Source organism: Solanum verrucosum, unplaced genomic scaffold (assembly GCF_900185275.1).
Source record: "Solanum verrucosum unplaced genomic scaffold, falcon-dt-bn FXZP01000253.1, whole genome shotgun sequence".
Classification (NCBI taxonomy): Eukaryota; Viridiplantae; Streptophyta; class Magnoliopsida; order Solanales; family Solanaceae; genus Solanum; species Solanum verrucosum.
This window is the reverse complement of record NW_026019984.1, coordinates 1,441,171-1,462,467: the sequence shown is the minus strand read 5'-3', so window position 1 is coordinate 1,462,467 and position 21,297 is coordinate 1,441,171. Positions and strand designations below refer to the sequence as shown.

General features: G+C 35.0%; 3 protein-coding genes across 3 annotated transcripts in view; 1 reads left to right on the top strand and 2 right to left on the bottom strand.

Moving 5' to 3' along the window:
* Positions 1 to 146: 146 nt before the first annotated feature.
* Positions 147 to 7,366, bottom strand: LOC125818084 (T-complex protein 1 subunit beta). The gene is made up of 12 exons (XM_049497606.1): positions 7,286 to 7,366; positions 5,883 to 5,942; positions 5,747 to 5,803; positions 5,543 to 5,608; positions 5,329 to 5,440; positions 4,773 to 4,901; positions 3,949 to 4,020; positions 3,607 to 3,722; positions 3,113 to 3,189; positions 2,018 to 2,503; positions 1,277 to 1,592; positions 147 to 572 (listed from the first exon to the last, which is right to left on the bottom strand). The coding sequence occupies exons 2-12, from the start codon at positions 5,886 to 5,888 to the stop codon at positions 429 to 431; spliced, it is 1,581 nt and encodes a 526-aa protein (XP_049353563.1). The 5' UTR covers positions 5,889 to 5,942; positions 7,286 to 7,366; the 3' UTR covers positions 147 to 428.
* A 1,568-nt stretch (positions 7,367 to 8,934) lies between these two features.
* Positions 8,935 to 21,297, bottom strand: part of LOC125818085 (alpha-L-fucosidase 1) — a 30,265-nt gene continuing 17,902 nt past the window's right edge. The window contains exons 2-4 of the mRNA XM_049497607.1: positions 12,639 to 13,209; positions 10,212 to 10,451; positions 8,935 to 9,900 (exon numbers count right to left, since the gene is read on the bottom strand). Of these exons, the coding sequence (XP_049353564.1) occupies positions 9,129 to 9,900; positions 10,212 to 10,451; positions 12,639 to 13,192 (1,566 nt within the window). The 5' untranslated portion in view covers positions 13,193 to 13,209 and the 3' untranslated portion in view covers positions 8,935 to 9,128. The remainder of the gene's footprint in view (positions 9,901 to 10,211; positions 10,452 to 12,638; positions 13,210 to 21,297) is intronic.
* LOC125818081 (putative late blight resistance protein homolog R1B-17) lies at positions 14,327 to 17,350 on the top strand. The gene is made up of 2 exons (XM_049497603.1): positions 14,327 to 16,962; positions 17,327 to 17,350. Exon 1 carries the CDS (start codon positions 14,332 to 14,334, stop codon positions 16,960 to 16,962), a length of 2,631 nt encoding a protein of 876 aa, XP_049353560.1. The 5' UTR covers positions 14,327 to 14,331; the 3' UTR covers positions 17,327 to 17,350.

Genomic DNA, 21,297 nt, shown 5'->3' with positions numbered 1-21,297 from the left:
TGTTATCATATTACTAAAATTAAGATGATAATTTTAAAATTTGGCTTTTAGTTTATGCAGTAAAAGTTATTAACCGCAATTTGTTCGACTTCAACTAATATACAGCAGAGAATTATGACTTATACACAGTACCAACACCATCATGCTTGAAATGACAAAATCACTAGTGTGGATTAAAAACAAATACATGTCTAGAGTAATAGAAGCATGCATTTACTTAAAACTTACATGATGAAACAAAACCAAAACATTTCCTCAAAAAAACAAAAACAAAATAAACTACTCAACGTAGTGCATATTAGCATGGTTACAGTAGCAATCAAACATTTTGGTTCATTTACGATTGTCAACACCTACCATCTCAAATTCTCAAACCATAATAGAATACGAGTAACCTCAACAGCTTAAACATGACCGATATTGTTTTTTTACATTCCCTCCCTCCTCCGTGGGGCACAAGTGATGATTTCGTCAACCCTTAGGATCATCTCAGCAGCCTCAGTTGCAGAGAGCAATACTGCCTGTTTAACTTTGAATGACTCGGATATTCCTAGCTCTGACATATCTCCAACCTGTCAAAGATGCCCAGTTGGATAAGTAAATTTAGACGAGTACTATTAATAAGCAAGCAAGATATGCACGTGATTACAAAAACTTAATAGTGCTATGGAACGGAAACATGATAAAGAACAGTTTGTCTTTGCTTCTCCCTTTCCATTCAAGCCACACAAGGAAAAAGACTTTCCGATCCATCTCTTCCATTTGGGTGAACGTCAATTAACTAATCTATTGCTTATTATTTCTATCTATAGTTTGCAAACCTCCTTAAGCAATGAATAGATGAGGTTGTAAGGCCACCAATAGCTGCTGCTTTACCGTTAAAAGTATCAGCAATAGACCTATTATCAAACTAGTAAAACAGAGGGAAAGAGGTAGGAAAACAATGACTTATCCACAAGAGAAAGAGAGTCAAACATTGACTTTCTCAAACATCGAGTTGCAAACAAATTAAGCACCAACTATTTAAAGTTAGATAGTGGTTAGGGTGAAGGAAAACAGATTTGACTAAATTTTCTAACTAGATCTAACCTTAGGATATCGCATCAGTTTTAACTTTTATCATTTCCATCTTGCACTTATTTTAATGCTTAAGGCAAAGTCAATCAAAAAGAAAGCAGAGGCAACAAAGCTCAGAACAGCTCCATACTCAGAAACTATTCTGAACTCATAGCATGACAACAATGTTCATTTCAAAAATCTTAAATCAGTTACTCACAGATCCAGAGATGACATCAATTCCTGCATTGCTTTCGTCCTTGTGGTGTTCAGCACGAAGCTGAGCTATCAGCTCAGCACTGTCTAACCCAGCATTGTCGGCAATGGTGGTTGGAATTGCCAAAAGTGCACGGGTGAAAGCCTCAATTGCATGAGATTTTTTACCTGGAGTCTTCTTAGCTAGTTCATCAACCGCCTTAGCCATCACCATCTCGGGCCATCCACCTCCAAGTAGAACCCTGCTGTCATTTACTGTCTGAGATAGTACACACAATGCATCGTGCAGAGATCTTTCAGCTTCATCCAGTACATGAGGGCTGAAAAAAAGAACAAACAGAGATGTTAACAAGGAAACACATCACAAGTAGAACATATCATCATATTTAAAACCCAGTAAGGAAAACACAAAAAATTCAGAAGAATGCAAGGTGGGCCAATTACCATCAGTTCCATTTTCAGAGAACGCAAGCACTAAGGAGTCGAGCAGGTCCTCTAGTAAAAGTAAAAACAAACAGTCGAACAATGCTTCTTTTTTTCTTTTGTATAAAAAATAATTATCCCTAGACTTCTAAAACAAATTTAAATGCTCAAACTACCTTTAAGAGGGGGGAGGTAAAAATTATGCGTCTACAATGTCTTGGTTTAATACTCACACAAGGGACATCACAGTTATGTATAAAAAGCTTGCACAAGCAATTGAAACATATGAAAATAAAATGCAGACACTGTAGCACCAACTCACCTTGCACCTCTCAGAACAATTGTACATGCCTGTCCCATTGCAACCCCAGAGAAGTGGATCAGCTTATCTTCGCCAATCATGATCTCCTCGATAAGTTTGCAGTGGCCAAGTTTGACAGACTCTGGGTTATCAAAGGTTGATGCAATTTCTCCCCCAGTAACTAAGCCCAACCGCTCAATACCATCAAAGTCAGCATGCTCAATTGCAAGTATCCCAGCATCAGCAAATAGTTCCTCTGGGAAATTGTAGATCAGCTGTCGGTTAACAAAGCAATTTATTCCATGACTAATGATCTTTTGCACCTTCTCTCTCATCTTTTCCTTTTCAGCTGCTTCTAGATCAGCAACCTTGGCCATTGAGTCAACTCGAACACGTGCACCATATATCTTCACTTTATCTGTATCCATAGCAGTATTTGCCACCAAAATCTTAGCATTTTCTATGCGTTTTGGTTGGCCAACCCCGATCTTTTTGTCCAAAATAAACCTACAAAAAGAAACTTTACTACCACTTCAAAAGAGAATATGTAATAAAAAGCTTGTCCTAGACACATAGATTTGTCTTCCATCAAGAAAAAGGAACTGCAGTAACTTATATTTCATTGAGGAAGGGCTGGGGGTAACAGGAAAAACTTATAACTTGTACATAACGCCAGAAATTAATTCTTAATCAAGTCTGGATTATATGGTTTGGGATCATTTAATGTGGATTGAGTGTTTCAGTTAGTCTAATCTAGAGAGTAATGGAAGAAACAAGCGTACTGGAATTAGTTAAGGCCAAGAAATGTAGGTTCATGATGGCTAAAGGCAGACTCTTCTACAATTAGTTAAGGCCCAAGAAAACCAACTATACGGACATCGGGTTCATCAACTGAAGGCTACAGTAACAATTGCAGTGGATCACATTGGATAAACAGGCTGTTTTCACTAATGTAAACAAAGAACAAAGATGCAAGAATCAATAAAGCACTACAGTCATATGTCTTTAATCAGAAATTACCATTTTTGAGAATGAAGAACGGATAAATCAGAAGAGACTAGACATGGGAAGACTATGCATATAGTAGTAAATAGTTCAAACCAGAAGAATACTCACCCTTCATCTAAAAATGAATCCTTCAATGACCCTCCAGGTTTCTTAATTATCTGGATTGATTCAAGATTGGTACTTCCCTGTTATTACAATCTATTTAGCAAAAGATTGAAAACACGATATATAAATAAAACTAACAAAGGAAGGGGATGGGAAGAGTTAATGAGAGGCACACATCTTTCTACCAATAGATAAGTGATAGACTCATTTTCATGTTAATTTTTCACATTTGACAATATAAAGCAGAAGTTGAAATTTATTCGCTGAAAGAAGGTGAAAATTTCCTAATTTGGCGAAACCAAATCTCTAACCCTTTGAAGAAAAATATTTAGTGTCTGACCAAGGAAAAGAAAGACTCTGTTTAATTATAGATAAGGAAGAGGAAAACTAAGTTTCATTCACATTAGAATTTTGAATAATGCAGATCGACCAAGATCACAGGATTAAAAAGAAAAAATATTTTCTTTGTAAGTCGCTAAAGCAGATGAAATATTGACCTTTAACCTCATAACCGCATCAACAGCCAGTTTTGCAAAATGCTCCTTGTCCTGAGACAAGATTTTTGAGCTCAAAGTAGTCCTTGCAATATTCATCAAGTCTGATCTGAACTTCTCTGCAACAAATAAAGGAAATGACCATATCATAATGAGAAAAAGCAAGATAAATAAATAACTCTTGGACTGATTGATTATCAGTTACTAGCATCCAGAAAAAAGTTATCTTGGCATTGTTCAATGAGAAAGTGGTGTACCAGTCTAAGGAAAACCAAAATCAATATATGACATTAAATGTGCAGGTTCTCTGCTATGATGTTACATACACAACTCGAGCAACAATACCTGCATCCTGCTTGTTATCCACAACCTTCTGCTCCAGAACATTGCGGGCACACTCAGATGCCATCCGGAAACCTGATATAAAGAAACAAATAAAATATTGATAGGTACCACTAAGCATGAACCAGATTAGGTACCTCAGATACTATCAACTTAACATATAACTAAGAAATAGGAACTAGCTACGTTTTGGCTTGATAAGCAGAAAAGAAAAATATTTTAGCTGATTTTTGGATGGAAATGTTGGGGTGTGAAGGAACTTATACCGCCTCTTGGCAATATCTCCTTTATAGTTGTTAATGTCTTTAAAAGTAGGTATCTGAGCCAGCTTACCTCGCACCTCAACTATTCTACCAGGTACCTTCTACCTCCTTACAAAGCAATCTCTTCCCACCAACACTGGCAGACGGGAAGAAATCAATGAAAAATAAAATTTTCCCAAGAATTCAGCATTCAGTCACTACTACTAATGTGCAGATACCTAGGAGGCTAGGTACTGATGTTCTGGCGCAAACTTTAAGCCTATCATAGCATTCAATATCATCCAAGGATAAATAGTCGAGCTTTTTCTAGATTAACAACTGTCAAGCATCGGAAAGTAAGAACCCTAGATGCTTCAATAGATAAAAGAAAAGATGCCCACATAAAGAAAAAATAGCAAGCAAGTACTGCAGTAATGGTACACAAGAAAACTCAATAAAGCAGTCTATAAGCAATTTGTACTCTACTATTCTGAATATAAGAAGCTTGAAGGAAGTGTCAATGATATGCATACACATGCGTATGCCTGTACAAAACATGTTAAGACATCAGATCATCAGAACAACCTGCTATAATTGTCATTGGATGAATTTTTGCGTTTACCAGCTTCTCTGCCTCCCTCAAAAGTTCTCCAGCCAAAACGACTACTGAAGTTGTCCCATCACCAACTTCATCATCCTGTACCTTGGAGATATCTTACAAAGGGTCAAGAGATAACATTGCATACAATCACATTCTATTGTTCTCCGGAATCTTTCCTATGATGAAGTTCCAGTGTCAATCTCATTCAACTATCTGTAAAAGATCTTAATTAAGTAGTATATATCTAGCCTTTCTTTTAAATGATAACTTAAACGAAAAAGAAAGTAAGTTGTGTAATCTTCCACTGAACCCCTATTACCTGTTTGCCATTTGTCCAGATGAACCTATTAAACACTATGTTCAGCGGATTCGTTTTTGGATACGATCCAACTTTACCTTCAACAATAGTGGCCATAGAGTTCAACAACCAACTAGTTACACTATTATTTCAAAAGAGAGCAGAACTATCTAACGCCCATAAAAAAAATGCTCACTTACTTCAGGGAAAATGTACAAGGAACACAAAGAAATCAAGGATACCAACAAGGACCTTGGCAGCTGGATTATCAATATGAAGGGACTTCAAAATTGTTGCACCATCATTGGTGACTGTAACGCTGTGTCCTCTGCCTGTTGATTGCAGAATTTTATCCTGCAAATTTTGAAACAAAATGAAGTATCTATCAAAACCACAATCCTAACTCTTCTCATTCCTTAATACCGGCAAGTACATAATCAAAAACTTAGTTCTTACCATTCCCTTAGGTCCTAAGGTTGTCTTTACCAAGTCAGCAATTGCCATTGCTCCAATAAAGGATGCCTAAATTTTGAAACACTCAAATGGTTTCAGAAAATCGAAGAATAATAGTCGTAAGCAGCTATATAACATGGCAATGCAACAACTGAGCTTGTCTTTCTCACATGATGCTCGATATTTGGGTAACAAAATGAGACTTACCATCCTAGCTCGCTCACCCTTTTCCTCAGTGGCTTCATCTTTGAAGAGTTTGTCAATCTAAAAACGTGGAAAAAAAAAACATTAGATATGGAACCCACAATCTAACATTATTTTAAAAAAAAAAAAAAAAACTTACCGCCATTAGAAAGAAATTGGAGATACCAAACAGAGTCCCAAAAGCTGAAGCTTAGCAACTATTCAAAACAACAAAACAGTGGTAATATCAGAACACTGCAGAATCAGTTCAACAATAATTTTAATTATTCAAACCGTTAAAAAGATCTACTGCCCTTTTTCAATTCAAGTGTGAACCCTAAACAACTACCGATCTACAACATGATGTAGAAGCATTAGACCATGCAACCCAAATCTTAACAACAACAACATACCCATTGAAATCCCACTCCCACAAGTGGAGTCTAGAGAGAGTAGAGTGTACCCAAACCTTACCCCGCCTTAAGAGGTAGAGAGAACAAAAAACAATAGATAGTAACAGAACAAAAACTACAATACTACAATACAATAATCAAGGTACAACGAACAACAGAGAGTAACAGAAATCACAAAAACTACCAAAGCAATAATACTATGATTACTAATATGTAGGGATGGCAATGGGGCGGGGCGGGGCGGGATTTGTCAAACCCACAAAATTCCTAACCCGCTCCGCCCTGCCCTGCCCCGCCCCGCCCCACTAAAGTTTTTTTTTCTTACTTCATTATTTACATATACAAATATTTTTTGAAGTTTTATAAATTACCATTGTTACATTAAAAATAATTTAACACTTAATTTAAAACTATTTAATTAGGAAATTATAGAGTCATGAACAGATTTTTAACTTTTTTTGGGTGTAGATAGTTGTAACAGTTTTTGAAGTTTTAAACAAAATTAAAAAGGCGAGTTTGAAATTCTTACAAATACAGCTCAAACAAACATCATTTGCAAAAAGAAACTCAAATCTTTTTTGTTGCTGAATCTGCTTGTGAATAATTTTTAACAAATGCCTAATATTATCCAACCATCAAACAGTAAAAAAAAGTGCAGCTCTTCATTGACAAAACAGGAGGAGACCCGCCAACCACCCCCCGCATAATTTTAAAAAATCAAAGTTTTGACCTGCCCCGCCCTGCATAGCCTTAAATCCACACCGCCCCACACCCGCACCGCTCCATTCCCATCCCTACTAATATGAAAGGCTGCCTACTAGACTTCTAACCTAATCCGTGTCCTCCACGCCCTCATGTACTCAGCAATCCAAATCTTAACACAAGAAGAAATGATTATAACCACAACAAAACAAACGAAATAAAAATCAAATCTTTAATTCAAAACAAAGCAAAATCAGATCATTTAACGAATGCCCATTACTTAAAAAGTCTCAAACAACAGATACACAGTGAATAAATCAGCAAAAAAACATAACTAAAGTTACATAAAAATTCAAAATTAGGGCAAAAGATGCGTAGAAACCTAACCAAATCAAAAAGAGTTAGTTCACTACTATGAGAGATGACGGAAAAGATAAAAATGTACCCTGAAGGTATAATGCCGTCGACGGTGGCGGCGCCGGAAAAAGGTTAAAGCAGTGAAAGTGGAAAAATGAGCAAGGGTTCTGGAGGAAGTGAGAAGAGTTTTGCTAAAATGGAGGTTTAAATGGTCTGATTGGTAATTTTTTTAGTTTTTGAGGGTATAATGATAAAAATGAAAAAATTATGTGGGCTTTCTACTTGGGCCTGGTCCAATAAGATCAAGTGGACTCTCCCACAATGAAGTAAGTAATTGTACGGTTTGTCTTTCAAATGAGTTTGTATAGGAAAAACTACATAATTCGACCTATTTCACTATCATATATACTATTATGGAAAAATTACTAAAATACACATCTTACATTTTCCTTATTTTCAATATTCTCTTCTATTTCTAAAAACCTCTAAAATCTATTATTTCTCTCCTAATTTTAAATTATTTTATAATATATCCGAGCTAGTTTTTAATGTATCTGAGCTATATTTTATGTATTCGATTTATTTTATAATGTATCCGAGCTAGTTTTTAATGTATCCGAGCTACATATTATGTATCCGGTTTGTTTTACTTTTTCAGGGATTAATGTAATTACAAACTAAATAGGGATAGATTGTAATTTCATATTAAAACTATGTGATTCCTAAAATTTATACATTATTATTACCTATAATTTTAAAATATTATGTATCTTATCACTAATTAAGATTTTTCTACTGTATATTGAGGAAGATACACTTAGATACATGTATTTTTGCTACCAGATAAACTAAAATAGGAAAGGCAAGCGAGATGGGGAGGGGGGGAAGCGAGTTTCGTTATGTATCCCTAAAATATGTGAATCACATGTATCTGTGATGCCAAATACATATGAGAGTGGTGAGCGAGATGGGAGAGAGGCGAGTAAGATTTGTTATGTATCTCAGATACATACGAATCCACTTGAAAACAATGTATGTATAACAAATTACACATAATTTTGACCTCATATTTCTCAAGATGGACGTATCTTAACGTATATGGATACACGAAAATCTGATAAGATACGTAATATTGCAAACTAGAGTGTATCTAAGTAATTAGCTCCTAAACTAATGAGATTTATGTAAGTTCGTTCCCCTTCTTTTAATTTTCAACCTTTAGATTAGTTGGTTTGTATTTTTTGTTCCCTAGAAATCTAACTTATGTCTAAGTAATTCATGAGTTTTTTATAGACGTAAAACATAATTTATAAGTTATTATGATGCAAAAATATAAGCTTATGCCCCGTAAAAAAATTATTTGCCTCGAGGAGAAAAATTAAAAACAAAACATAAAATAGAGCCTAAAGTGTAAATGACCCCAAGTTTTTGTATGAAATGTCCCTATTTGGTGCTCATTTAACTTGTTGTAGATTGATAAATTAAGACATTCTATTTAATTGCTACTCGCTCTTTATACGTTTAATCTTAATAATCACATGTACATTCAGATTTAAGTGTCTTAAATCTTCAAATGAAATTAATACGTAAGATGTCTGGACATCATTCACTTATGTCACCATACATTAACAAAAAAGCAGTCTGATACACTAAGCTTTCACTATGCATGAGGTCCGAAAAAGTGTCGAACTACATTGAGTCTTATGTAATCATTTTGTGAACTTCACACAACACATGAAATCAGGTTATAAAAATTTCTCACACAAGCATTAGAAAAATCACAAGGTCCATGTCCAGTACATTGAAAGTTGCTCCACACTAAAGTGAGTTGTGTTATATAAACTTTATGTTACAACATCTGAAATCGAAGAAAAAACAACATGCCAAAGCATCAGAAAAACCAAAAAAGAAGATTCAAAGCTGCTCGACGAAGATTAGATGGAAGCAGATTGAGACTGGTTGTATGCAGTTCTTCTGAAAACTAAGTTGTTAATGAACTTTGATTTCGTGTGTGTATCATCAGAGACATGTTGTGGAACAGAATATGAATCCATGTAAATTCCCAAGTGGGAGATTAGAGGGAACACCTTGGACTTGTCGATAACAAACCTTAGTAGGTGAGATTTCACTGTAGGAAAAAGTAACAGCCTCCGATATCCTACTGTCGTTCCATTTACCACATGTTGCCATGTTCCATTTTCATCTAACATGTCAAGATGAAACTCGATAATCCGCTGCCCCATTTGAATTGGTTCTTGAAGTTCCAAGACATTGAAAGTTATAACCTGTTGAAATTCTAAATATAGTGTCCAGTCTGATTGTTGTCCCTGATCTGGAGCCCAATATGTATATAATCCTTCCTCAATTACATTCTTGGAGCTAAACTGAGAATCATTCGGATCTCCTCGTGTACTGCTGGCAGAGAGAAGGGCAAATTTTGCAAGATTATGGGAGAATATAGAATTACGAAGCTCGGAGAACTCTTTGAGGACATGTATATCTTCGTCTGATATGAGACCAGATGAGTTAGGTGGTACATTTAGCAATAAGGGACAGTTTCTACCAACTGATTTGTAATACAAATCCAGAAGAGTCATTGCACTTTTTGGCTTTTCTGATGCATGCCAAAACCAACCAGTTCGGATAGACACATCACACTCAGCAGGAACCCAGTCCTCGCCAAAGGCGTCCCCCTCCGCTGAATATCTGTTGAACACATGAAAAAAAAAATAGAGGGATAAAAGGAAGCTCAGTGTTCAGAGAAGAAAGAGTTGAATGATGCAGGAAAGACACTGCGAATTGTTATGTATTATGTGAAAGCAATTTATCCATATAGATTTCTTGTCTCGATTGATGGAATTTAAGAGTGATAGGGGCCTTTCATTTTTACTAAAGGTGTTATTGCTTAGCTAAAATGGCAATTACATCTAACAGTAAACAATGAGGGAAGAAATTTCGCTGAAAGCAAATAAGAATAAGAAGATCGATGAATATGAGACTAATCACACAAGATTTACCTGGCATCACTATAACCACCAATCTTGATTCCGCTGTGATTGAAAAGGGACCAGCAAGTGCTTCCAGCAACACCGTTCTCGTTCCCAACCCACCTCGTATCAGGACCAACATCAGAGAAGATTGAAGCTCCAGGTTGGAGTTGATGAACAAGGCTAAACCAATCATCAAAGAAATACTCCATATCCTTCTCGCCATCACCTTTTGCACCATCTAAAAAAACATATTTAATCTCTCCATATCTGCTCAGCAGGTTTTTTTCGGCAGGGGTGGAGATCGGGAGTGATTGTTGTTAGAAGTTTCTCTAATCGTAGAAATTCAACAGGAAAAAAAAGCAGTTAATTTCATAAATTCTGCCTATATGTCCTGTATAATCAAGTTTTACATATTTCTTTGTCTAAATATGTGTGCAGTTTTTGATGGCAAGAAATAGTGAACTCAGCAACCAAAATAAATACAAACTATAATTGGTGGGGGTCAGATCCTCTTATACTTCGGTAAGATGACCTGAAGTATCACGACTCGAGTAAGAGTGTGAATTCACGTCCCTCATGTCCATAGTTAAATTTGACTGTTCTAGGGAAAAAAGTACTCCGTATTTTCCATTTGAATAAGGTTTATTAATTATTCCGAGAACTAAATTAGGAATCTATCATTCAGATAAGGAACTCAAAGTTCGTTTTACAGCTAGATTGTATATACAGAAGCCAACAAATATACCTTAAAGCTTCTAAAATGTGCAGTCTGGCACAAACAATTAAACTGTGATACGTTCATATTTGTGTTGCTTCAGAGCCATTAGTACGGAACAAGACCAAATTAAGAGAAATGAATGGGATTAATATAGCGAACCTTGACAAGATTGGAATTGAGGCATAGTAGTAGAAGTTGTTGTTTGAAGTCATTAGTAAGTAAAACGACTCACAAATCCCTGTCATCATAGAACTCATACTTAAAGAGATCATTCTAAATTGGTCCTTCAATAACTATTCCCGGATAAAAAAAAGAATCATTCTAGATTGGCACCGTAAAAACTCGACTGTGAAACTGCAAACGTGAGTTACAATTTTAAACCATCATACACAACTTCATTATTCACTCCCCATTTTCACGTTTTTTCAATCACATACATATACAATACCCCAATCACAACATGAATAACTACATAAAAGCCAGAACAAGCTCTAATCCAAAAGCACATACTTTATTATTTCCCTAATACAGGTTGTAACAACTATCTTACTAACAATGAAAACTATGTGTACCACCTCATCTAGAATCTTAAATTGTAAGAAATGGAATACTTCTAATTATTTATTTTAGGGTCTGCAACAACCATAACAACAGAGCAGTAGAATCCAACAAACCAAGAAATGCTCTTAAATTCACCAAAAAAGACATTCTCAAATCAATTCAAAACTAAATGACAGAACAACAGCGACATACCTAGGATAATCCCACAAAGTGAGGTCTAGAGAAGATAGAACGCAGACCTTATCCCTAGAGGGTAGAGAGGTTGTTCCTGATAGATCCTCAACTCAAGGAAAAACAATCAAAGCAGATCGAAAAAGGAAATAACTGAAGTGAAGAACCCATGGAAAAATACTATACAAAGTATGACAAAGCATTCTGAACAGTAACCAATAACTGCAACAAAATAATACGATAATCGAAGTACAAAAAGCAGAAAATAGTAACATAAATCGAGTAACTAAATCACAAAACAAAAAGTTAGAGTCTTTACCTTGTAAGTAACAACAACCATAACAATAGAGTAGTATAATCCAACAAACCAAGTAATGCTCTTATTGAAGTCACTAAAAACATTCTCAAATCAATTCAAAACCAAACCAAGAACAGCAAACCAAGTGTGATCTGGGGAGGATAGGGAGGAAAAAATACAAATATATATGTTTAGTCCAAGACTAATAATTATAAGCATAAATGGCAAATATACAAACAAAGAAATTGATTTTTTTTTAATGATAAACTGAAATATCAATCATTTAGTATCGCCTCTTTAAGAACAAACTCATTAGCAACAAAAACTATGTCTTAGAACCTTGATGAGAACACTGAAACGCACATTAAGTGAGTGTGAAACACTCAACACATTTTGAGCGTCGCTTTACGGCTTAAGCAAACACTAACACTAACTACAACAAAATAATATGATAATCAAAGTACAAATGCTGTAAATAGCAACAGAAATCGAGGAACACAGACCTTACCCCTACCTAATAGAGACAAATAGATAATTTCCAATAGACACTCAGCTTAAATAAAGATTGCCAAGTAGCCACAACAAATAACAACATACCATAACTGAACAAAAGGAAACAACACATGCTACTAAAATCGACGAAAAACAGGCAAGCTAGACAACGCACTCAGAACCAAACCACAGAGCAAAAAGTTCAAATCTTTACCTTGTAAGTAACTCAGTCATTTGACCCATATAGTATTCATTATACTCAAGAGTTTTCCCATAACAATGCTCATGCCTATCCCATGGAGAAAGATACAAACCCAATTCCAATCCCCCATTTCTTGCAGCTTCAGCCAATTCAGCTACAATATCACCAACCCCATTTCTCCAAGGACTTGATTTAACAGAATAATCAGTGTATTTTGAAGGCCAGAGACAAAACCCATCATGATGCTTAGCAGTTAAAACTACTCTTTTGAAACCAAAATCTTTAGCTACTGTAACCCATTGTGTTGCATTTAACAATTTGGGGTTAAAAATTGATGGGTCAACGTGACCTGTACCCCATTCTGAATCTGTAAAAGTGTTGGTACCAAAGTGGAGAAAAAGTGCCATTTCTGCAATTTGCCATGAGATTTGACGGGATTTTGGGATTGGTAGAATTGGGAGTGGAGGTGGCTTTCGATGTGAAGATTGTGAAGTTGTTGAAAGTTGAAATAACAAGAGGATTATGATTGTTTTGAGAAATTGTGTAATGGGTTTCATCTTTATCATCTTCGGATTGCCGTTGACTTTTTTATTCGCCGGTGATCATTCTACAGCTGCCGGAGAGAGTGGAGTTTACCGGTGACTCCAACTGTTGACCGACTTTTGCACTTCTGTTACTTCAAAAATCTTGATGATGATTATTTTGAGGTTTTCAATTCTTTTTTATTTTTCCAAGTCAAAGCTACTCATTTTTTAGAGTTAATATATCATTTATTTTTTTTAAAATAGTTTACATATATCTTTATGGTTATACAAATATGGGCAACCTTAGTCTATATGTTGCTCGTGAGCTGCCAAGTACCAGTCTCACAACAGTATTGGCGCAAAAGGATCGATCCTTCGTTGATCATTCGCGAGTCGAACTCGCTTTCTTGCCACGCCTTTCACTCACTCGCTTGAGTCAAACTTAATCACTCTTTGAGTTTGGAGGATCATTCGTTATTCACTAAGTGTAGCGATTTGTACTATTGAAAAAGTTTCGCTAACCGGCAGGCAATGTCTAAATATATCCTTTTCGCGGATGAAAGTACAAAAAATAATTTTAATTTACTATTAAAATATATATATGGGAAAATCGCATGGTTAAGCAAACATGTGCTAGTTAATTAGTCATTATAGCTATTGTTTTAGTTAATCAGTGATAATTACGTGGTTGGGGTTTCGAGTTTGTATAATTCGCACATTTATATAATTATGAAAATTTGTATAATTTTTGTATAATATAATTTGTATAACTATTTAAAGTCAGATGTTTGTGTTTGTATAAATTAGTTATTTCGAGTTTATACAAAAATAGCTCAATTATATAAATTCGCGAATCATACAAACGAGACAACTTAAACTATAGCTAGGAAACATAATTAAGTTTATGCAAACTATAGAAATGGTACTTTTTCTCACTTTGATATCTACACTCACAATTTTGGGGGCTTAGAATACAAATGTTTTCTCCTTCAACTTGATATTTGTTGTCATATGTTATCTTATGTTAAAATAATAATAATAAAAAAGTCTTGGTCTTCTTATGTTAAAATAATAATATAAATAATAATAAAAAAAAGTAAGGTTATCTTCTTTGTCTCTACAATTCAATAAAGAACATAGAATGTCTTCTTTTACTAAATGATTGAACTTATTCATTGGAGATGGCTTATACTGAAGTCACATCTTTGATGCACACTCTGCAGAGACTCATGCAACTTCATCCAAAAAGTGGAAAGAAAATTGAATCTCTCCTACAAAAGGTCAGTTTATTGCAAGGTTTTTTTGATGACACTGGAAAAGATCATGAGGACATTAAGTGTTTAGAAGGAATTATTAGAGATGTATCATGTAAAGCAGAAGATTTAGTTGAGGAAATTATGTTTGAGTATTCATCTAGTTCAAGTTTAAAGAAGAATGCAATTAAGTTTCTTGGCGTTAATCGAGTACTATTTAGAAAGATTAAATCTATTGAGGCTGCAATTACTAGTGTTTATAATGACATTTCTGCTATCAAAGGTAGATCAACACCGAGTTCTTCTGTGAACGGGTGTTCACGTGATGTCACACAAACTTTGAGTTCACAAAAGGATGTTGTAGTTGGTCTAGATGATGATTTTTTACTAATTGCAGATAAACTAACAGGGTATCCTGATAAGCTTGATGTTGTGGTAATTTTTGGTATGGGGGGTATTGGTAAAACCACTCTAGCTAAAAGAATTTTTAATGACAAGTTAATAGAGGAACACTTTTATGTTAGAGCATGGATAACTGTATCGGAACAATATAAGGTGAGGAATATGTTGTTAGACCTTTTGGGTTGTACTTCTAAAGTTCCGTTTATAATGGATGAAATGGAAAATGAAGAATTGGCTGAACGGTTGTACAAAAGTTTAAAAGGACAGAGGTATCTCATCGTCATGGATGATGTTTGGTATACTGAGGCATGGGATGATGTTAGAAGATATTTTCCAAATGACAAGAATGGAAGTAGAGTGATGGTGACTAGTCGAGTCATGAAAGTTGCTCGTTTTATCAACCCACTTAATCCTCCACATCAAATGCGTTTCTTGACTGTAGATGAAAGTTGGAAGCTATTGCAAAAGAAGATTTTGGGATTAGATGATCCAAGCTTCTGCTGCGATTATGAAATGGAAAGGATTGGAATGCAAATTTCCAAAAAATGCAAAGGATTACCACTAGCAATTGTTATGGTAGCTGGAATTCTTTCTAAAGAAAGCGCGACAGCTAGTAAATGGAGTGATGTTGCAGAAAATATTCATTCTTCATTTGTAACAGAGGAGTCGCGGGAATTCTTGGATATACTAGCATTGAGTTATAATCATTTGCCTCATCATTTGAAGGCATGCTTTCTTTACATGGGCGCTTTCCCTGAAGACGTTGAAATCCCTGTGTGGAGGCTCATCAGGTTATGGACTGCTGAAGGGTTTATAAAGTTGGAATCACCGAAGACGTTGGAATTTGTAGCACAAGAATATTTGCAGGAACTCATTGACAGGAGCCTAATTATAGTGAGTAAGAGATCCTATGATAATAGAGTCAAAACATGTAGCATTCATGATATCTTGCGAAACTTTTGCCAAGAAGAAGCTAAACAAGAAAAGCTTTTGCATGTTGTGAGAAAGTTGGAACCACATTTTCCTCGAGGTGTTCACCGGCGCCTACATTTCCATTCAGACATTTTTGCCTACTCCTCCTACACATATTCTAATCCATACGTTCGATCTTTCTTGTCATCAAAAGCATGCTCGGTTTTAGAGGATTCCTACTTCGGTTGTATGGGGTTCAAATTGCTTCGTGTGTTGGATGTAGTTAACTATTCCTTTTACGGTTTCCCAATTCATGTCATAAAACTAGTTCATTTGAGGTACCTCGCGCTCTCCATCAATTCTGAGCTTCCTAGGTCGATATCCAAGCTCAAGAATCTACAAACCTTAATCATTTATTGGGGAACCAAGGAAATGCGCATACTTCCGTTGGAAATATGGAAGATGCCAATACTAAGGCACATCCATGTGAAAGGAGATGTTTTGTTATTTGGATCCCCCATTGCTGATCACTCTAAAGGGAACTTTCAAGTCTTGGGGAATCTGCAAACACTTTGCACGATTACTATTAGCACAATCAACTTTTCTCATGGACTTGTTGCTACATTACCTAACCTAAAGACATTGGCCTCTAATCTGGTAACTGGTGGAAACCATGATGCTTTCGATGTGGATTGGCTTGGCAGTTGTCTCAACAACCTAGAGCAAATGTACTCACTTGAAACTCTGAAGTTGCTGTTCAACTTGCCAATGAACAATCCTCGTCCCCGTAATTCTATCCAACGATGGAATGCATTCCCACCGAATCTCAAGAACTTGACTTTGAGCTGCAGCTTTTTGCTGTGGGAAGATGCTAGAGTTCTTGGGAACTTACCAAATCTTGAAGTTCTCAAACTGAAAGATTTTTCCTTCCAAGGGCCAGAATGGGAAACCGATGAAGAGGGGTTTCATCGACTCAAATATCTGTTGGTTGAGAGCAGAGACTTGGTGGTTTGGAAGCAGGCCAGTACAGATAGTTATCCATTTCCAGTTCTCCAACATTTAGTTTTGAGGTTTTGCTACAAGCTAAAAGAAATCCCTTATGAAATTGGAGATATCCCATCTTTGCAAGTTATCGAATTGCATTCGTGTAGCCCTTATGCCACAAGACTCGCTAGAATGATTCAAAAAGAGCAAATTGACTCGGGAAACAGTTGCCTTGAAGTTTTCATTCATCCAGCTAGATAGGTAAAATTAAGGATTTCTAACAGTTCATGTAGTGCTAGTGCTATTACATCCATAATGAGTTCCTTTATTCTTATGATTTTTGTGAAATCATGAAGATTTATGATCAAATGGTGGAACCACAGTATTACAAACAGACTTGTATTTTAATGCTAATTGCATCTTGCACACAAACTTATTGCAGCAATTTTTCTTTCTTATATGTGATTTGATTAAGCGTGTCGTGTGCAGGATCTAATGGATCATACTAAACACTGGAAGAGAATCAGTATGTCCTATGTCAGGTTCATGGACTCCCTTTGAAAAAATGAATATGCTCTAGTGGCTGACTTATTGGTACTGTTGAGTCCCACATCGGTGGGATGAGGAATTTGGACCCTTTATATGGTCTCGGGGCAATTCTCTCCTCATGAGCCAGCTTTTTGTGTGTGAGGAGGGGTGTTGAGTCCCACATCGGTGAGATGTGGAGGATTTGGACTCTTCGTATGGTCTTGAACAATTCTCTGATCCATTTGACAGGTAACAGTTACTAAGATATGCAGTCATATTTTGTACTTTGACATATTTTTGACATTCACCATTTCTCATTGCTAGGAGGGTTACATTGAGGAGGCATGGAGAGTACGAGGCATACTCTTTGGGGCGTAGTAGAAGAAGGGGGGAGGGAGTTCTCAAACATGGAAAAGCTTTCAATGAAGAAATGTTTGAATTGAACGAGGAGTTGTATGAGGTGAAAATCTCATGCATGTACGACTTGTCAATGCCAAGAGTCCTGATGTCCATCGCATTGAGGACACGTGGAGAGTGTGTGGCATACGTACTCTTTGAGCATAGTGGGAGAAGGGGGGAAGGGATCGAGTTCTCAGATATGGCAAAGATTCCAAGAAGAACGGAACAAGGAGCTATGTGAGGTGAAAATCTCATGTGCGGAACCTTTTGTCAATGGTATGAGTCCTGAAGTCCATTGCATAGAGAAGCCTGGAGAGTACATGGCATACTCTTCGGGGCGAAGTGGAAAAAGGGGGGAGGAAGAGTTTTCAAACACGGAAAAAGGTTCTAATGAATTCTAAAGAAATGAACGTGGAGCCGTATGAGGTGAAATTTCATGTACGGTTATGTAGAGTGACAGTAAAGGTCCATATAAAGTTGGCTATGAGACTTTTCAGTGCCAACTTCTCTAACAAAAAATGTTCTTCCATCGTGAATTTAGATTCTATAAACTTTGTGATATCAAGAATTTACCTCATAGATTTCCCTAGATATTGTCGCTCTTACTATAAAGTAATTCATTAAAATTTTGAAATATCTTTTAGTCGGTCCCAAAAAGAATGACACGTTTTTATATTTAGTAACAATTTAACTTTAAAATGCCCATTTTACCCTTAATGGAATGATTTATAACCAAATAAACATTGGTGACTTATTTTAGACCACACGTTTCAAAAGTCTTTCTTTCTTAAAATTCGGTATTAAGTCAAACTACATCACATAAATTAAGACAGTGAGAGTAGTCATTTTTATACCTTGTGATGGCACACGGAAAATATTGTAGAATGCATGAAAAAGTGAGGTCAATGTTGTGAAAAGAGAGTTTAAGAAGGTGTTCAATCTTCGTGGAGTTCTATCAACATGTCCAGCGTTTGTTCAAGTCATACGATTGTTGTGTCCTAGAGGGAACAAGTCAAGCGAGTTATTGTTGGATCGGTGAAGATTTTTCTATGGACCTGAATTTTTTTAAAGACAGCGAGATATCTGCAACTTGATCTTTTGTTGTTCCAATTGTAATTATACTTTCAGGTTGTTAAATAATTTTCATTAATTTCCATAGATAAACCAAACAGAACTCAAATATTGCCTATTGGGCCAATGACCCGAGCCCACATAGGCCCAACTAGTATTGCTGCCAAATTTGAAGTTGCCTTTGATATCTTCATGTAAAACAAATATACATTTTCAACAAGGATGTTTTAATTTCACTTTGCATCAATACTAATTATAGTAAAAAAATAATATTAATCTGTTAATTTATTTATTTATACATTTAATGAAGGCAATAAATAATACATAATAATTATTATTATTACTGGAACAATTAATTTTAACTTGTCAATGTTGTTGTGTAAAACTTTTATCTTTTAGAATTGATCATGTCATTCTTGTGTATTTGCATAGTCTAATATAGTATTTGGAGACATTTATCAATTGACCAAAGAGATTTTCTATCTGAAGTTTGGTTTATTTTTTCGGTTTTGCGCAGTTGAGATTTGTTTTTATTTGATGATATAAGATATTATGTTGTTGGAAGCATCTTAAGAGGCTTAGCTATCGTCGGTATCATATCGATTTTTCATCTTTCTTGTATATCCACTGTATATCATCACAAAAAAACATACTCCTATTTGATCTAGACAAGTCTGTGTATCATACACTGAACTTGTATGATCATGTGGCAAAAGTTAGGAGCTTTATAAAATGAGTTCAGCATCAACTTTTTGCTTTAGAATTTCGTGTCATTAATAAATAATCCATAGTGTAGTTATTTGGAGACATTTTATCAATTGGCTCAAAGGGATTTTCTATCTGAAGTTTGGTTCAATTTTTTCGATCCCTCACAAGTGAGATTTATTTCGATTCGGTGATATAAGGTATTGCGTTATTGGAAACATCTTAAGAAGCTTAGCCAACAATATTTGAGATAGTTGGAGACGATTAGAGATGAGTTTATGCTACTTTAATTTACAAATCGAAATTTAAAATTGAAGACAACTTCATTTTTCTTGTATATCCATGTTGTATATCAACAAAAATACATTTGATCTAGACACATCTTTGTATCATCCATTGAAATTGTCTGATCATGTGACACTCATGATTGAGGGGAAATTTCTTATTGTGGCATCCATGATGAAGGAAAAGCCTTTAAAGAAGGGTTGTACATTACATCTTAAACAAATTCAGAATTAACTCTTTAAGTGTGTTTGAGTTAATAGTTGGACTAGAGTCGTTAATCGTTACACATGATCTTACCTAAAAACTTTAATCTTTAAAAATAAACTTCTTATTTATTTACTTAATCATGTGTTCAAAAGTAGTCTCAATTGTCAAAGAAAACCAAAAATGTACCAACTAGAGCAAATTGGCAAGCAGCCAAAGGCATGATGGGATTTTAAAATTGACAGTCAATTAGATGTGATTGATTTGATTCATTCATTCATTTTCAACAATTCATCTATTCCTCCACGTAGAATCAACCAAACACAAAAATCCAATACTACACTCCTGAATATTAGTTTAAGGCCTTCACTTTTATTAAAAAAGAAAAGGTAACGTATCGAGAAAGGTAGAATCGTCGTGCGTGTACAAGTATCATTTAAAAGATGTAGTAGAGATAGATGTAGGGCGCAACTTTATATTAGTTCTTCAAAATGACTGATAATACCATTGTACATATATATAAACTATGTATAATTATGATTTTTTGATTTTGGATTTATAATTTACTATGTTTGTTTTTTTGGTTTGGTTTCGAATGTAGAAAAATAAAAATCGAATTATATATATATAAACTACTTTTGTCACTTTTTAGTTATTGTCTTTCATTATGTTTTTGTTTATATTTTATTTTGGGCATCTGTAATTGATATAATTTTAAGTATTGTGTTTTACGTTTGCCTTGTGATTATTAGAAAGTATATTTAAGAGATTTAATATTATTACTTCTCATATATATATGTTCAAATTGTAAATATAACTTTGATTATGTTTTCAATTATTGATATAACCGAATAACCAAAAAAAAAGAAAAAAAAAAGAGAAAAACCAAACCATATTTATTTTGATTCGAATTGGGTTACACTTTTTCAAAACCAAAAACCGAAAAATTTAAACCGAATAGTAGGAAATCAAACAAAAAAACTGAATGCACACCCCTAATATCAATAGGCATATCAAATATAAAAAACTAGTATAATTATATTTCACTTTAAATCAGAGCCCCATATCCAATCAAATAAAAAAGAACATAAGCATGATCCAAAGTTCAAAACATTTAATTTCTCATGTTACTTTATGGAGTATATATTTGGAATGTTATGTTAACTTAGCATATGTTCATTGATGTAAGTTTGGATCCTAGTTGTAAACATGAAATTTATAACTAATGTAAGATCAGGTTGTCCCTTCTTTAAATAGAGGTTTCGAATTGAAATTCTGGTTATGGAACAATTTTTGGTAGGGAGCGCTTCCCTACGAAGGGGGTCTTACCTGGCAAAAATTCAAAATGGTCGGACTTCATTATAGATACTGAACACCTAGAGAGAACCCAAAAACAAAAAAAAA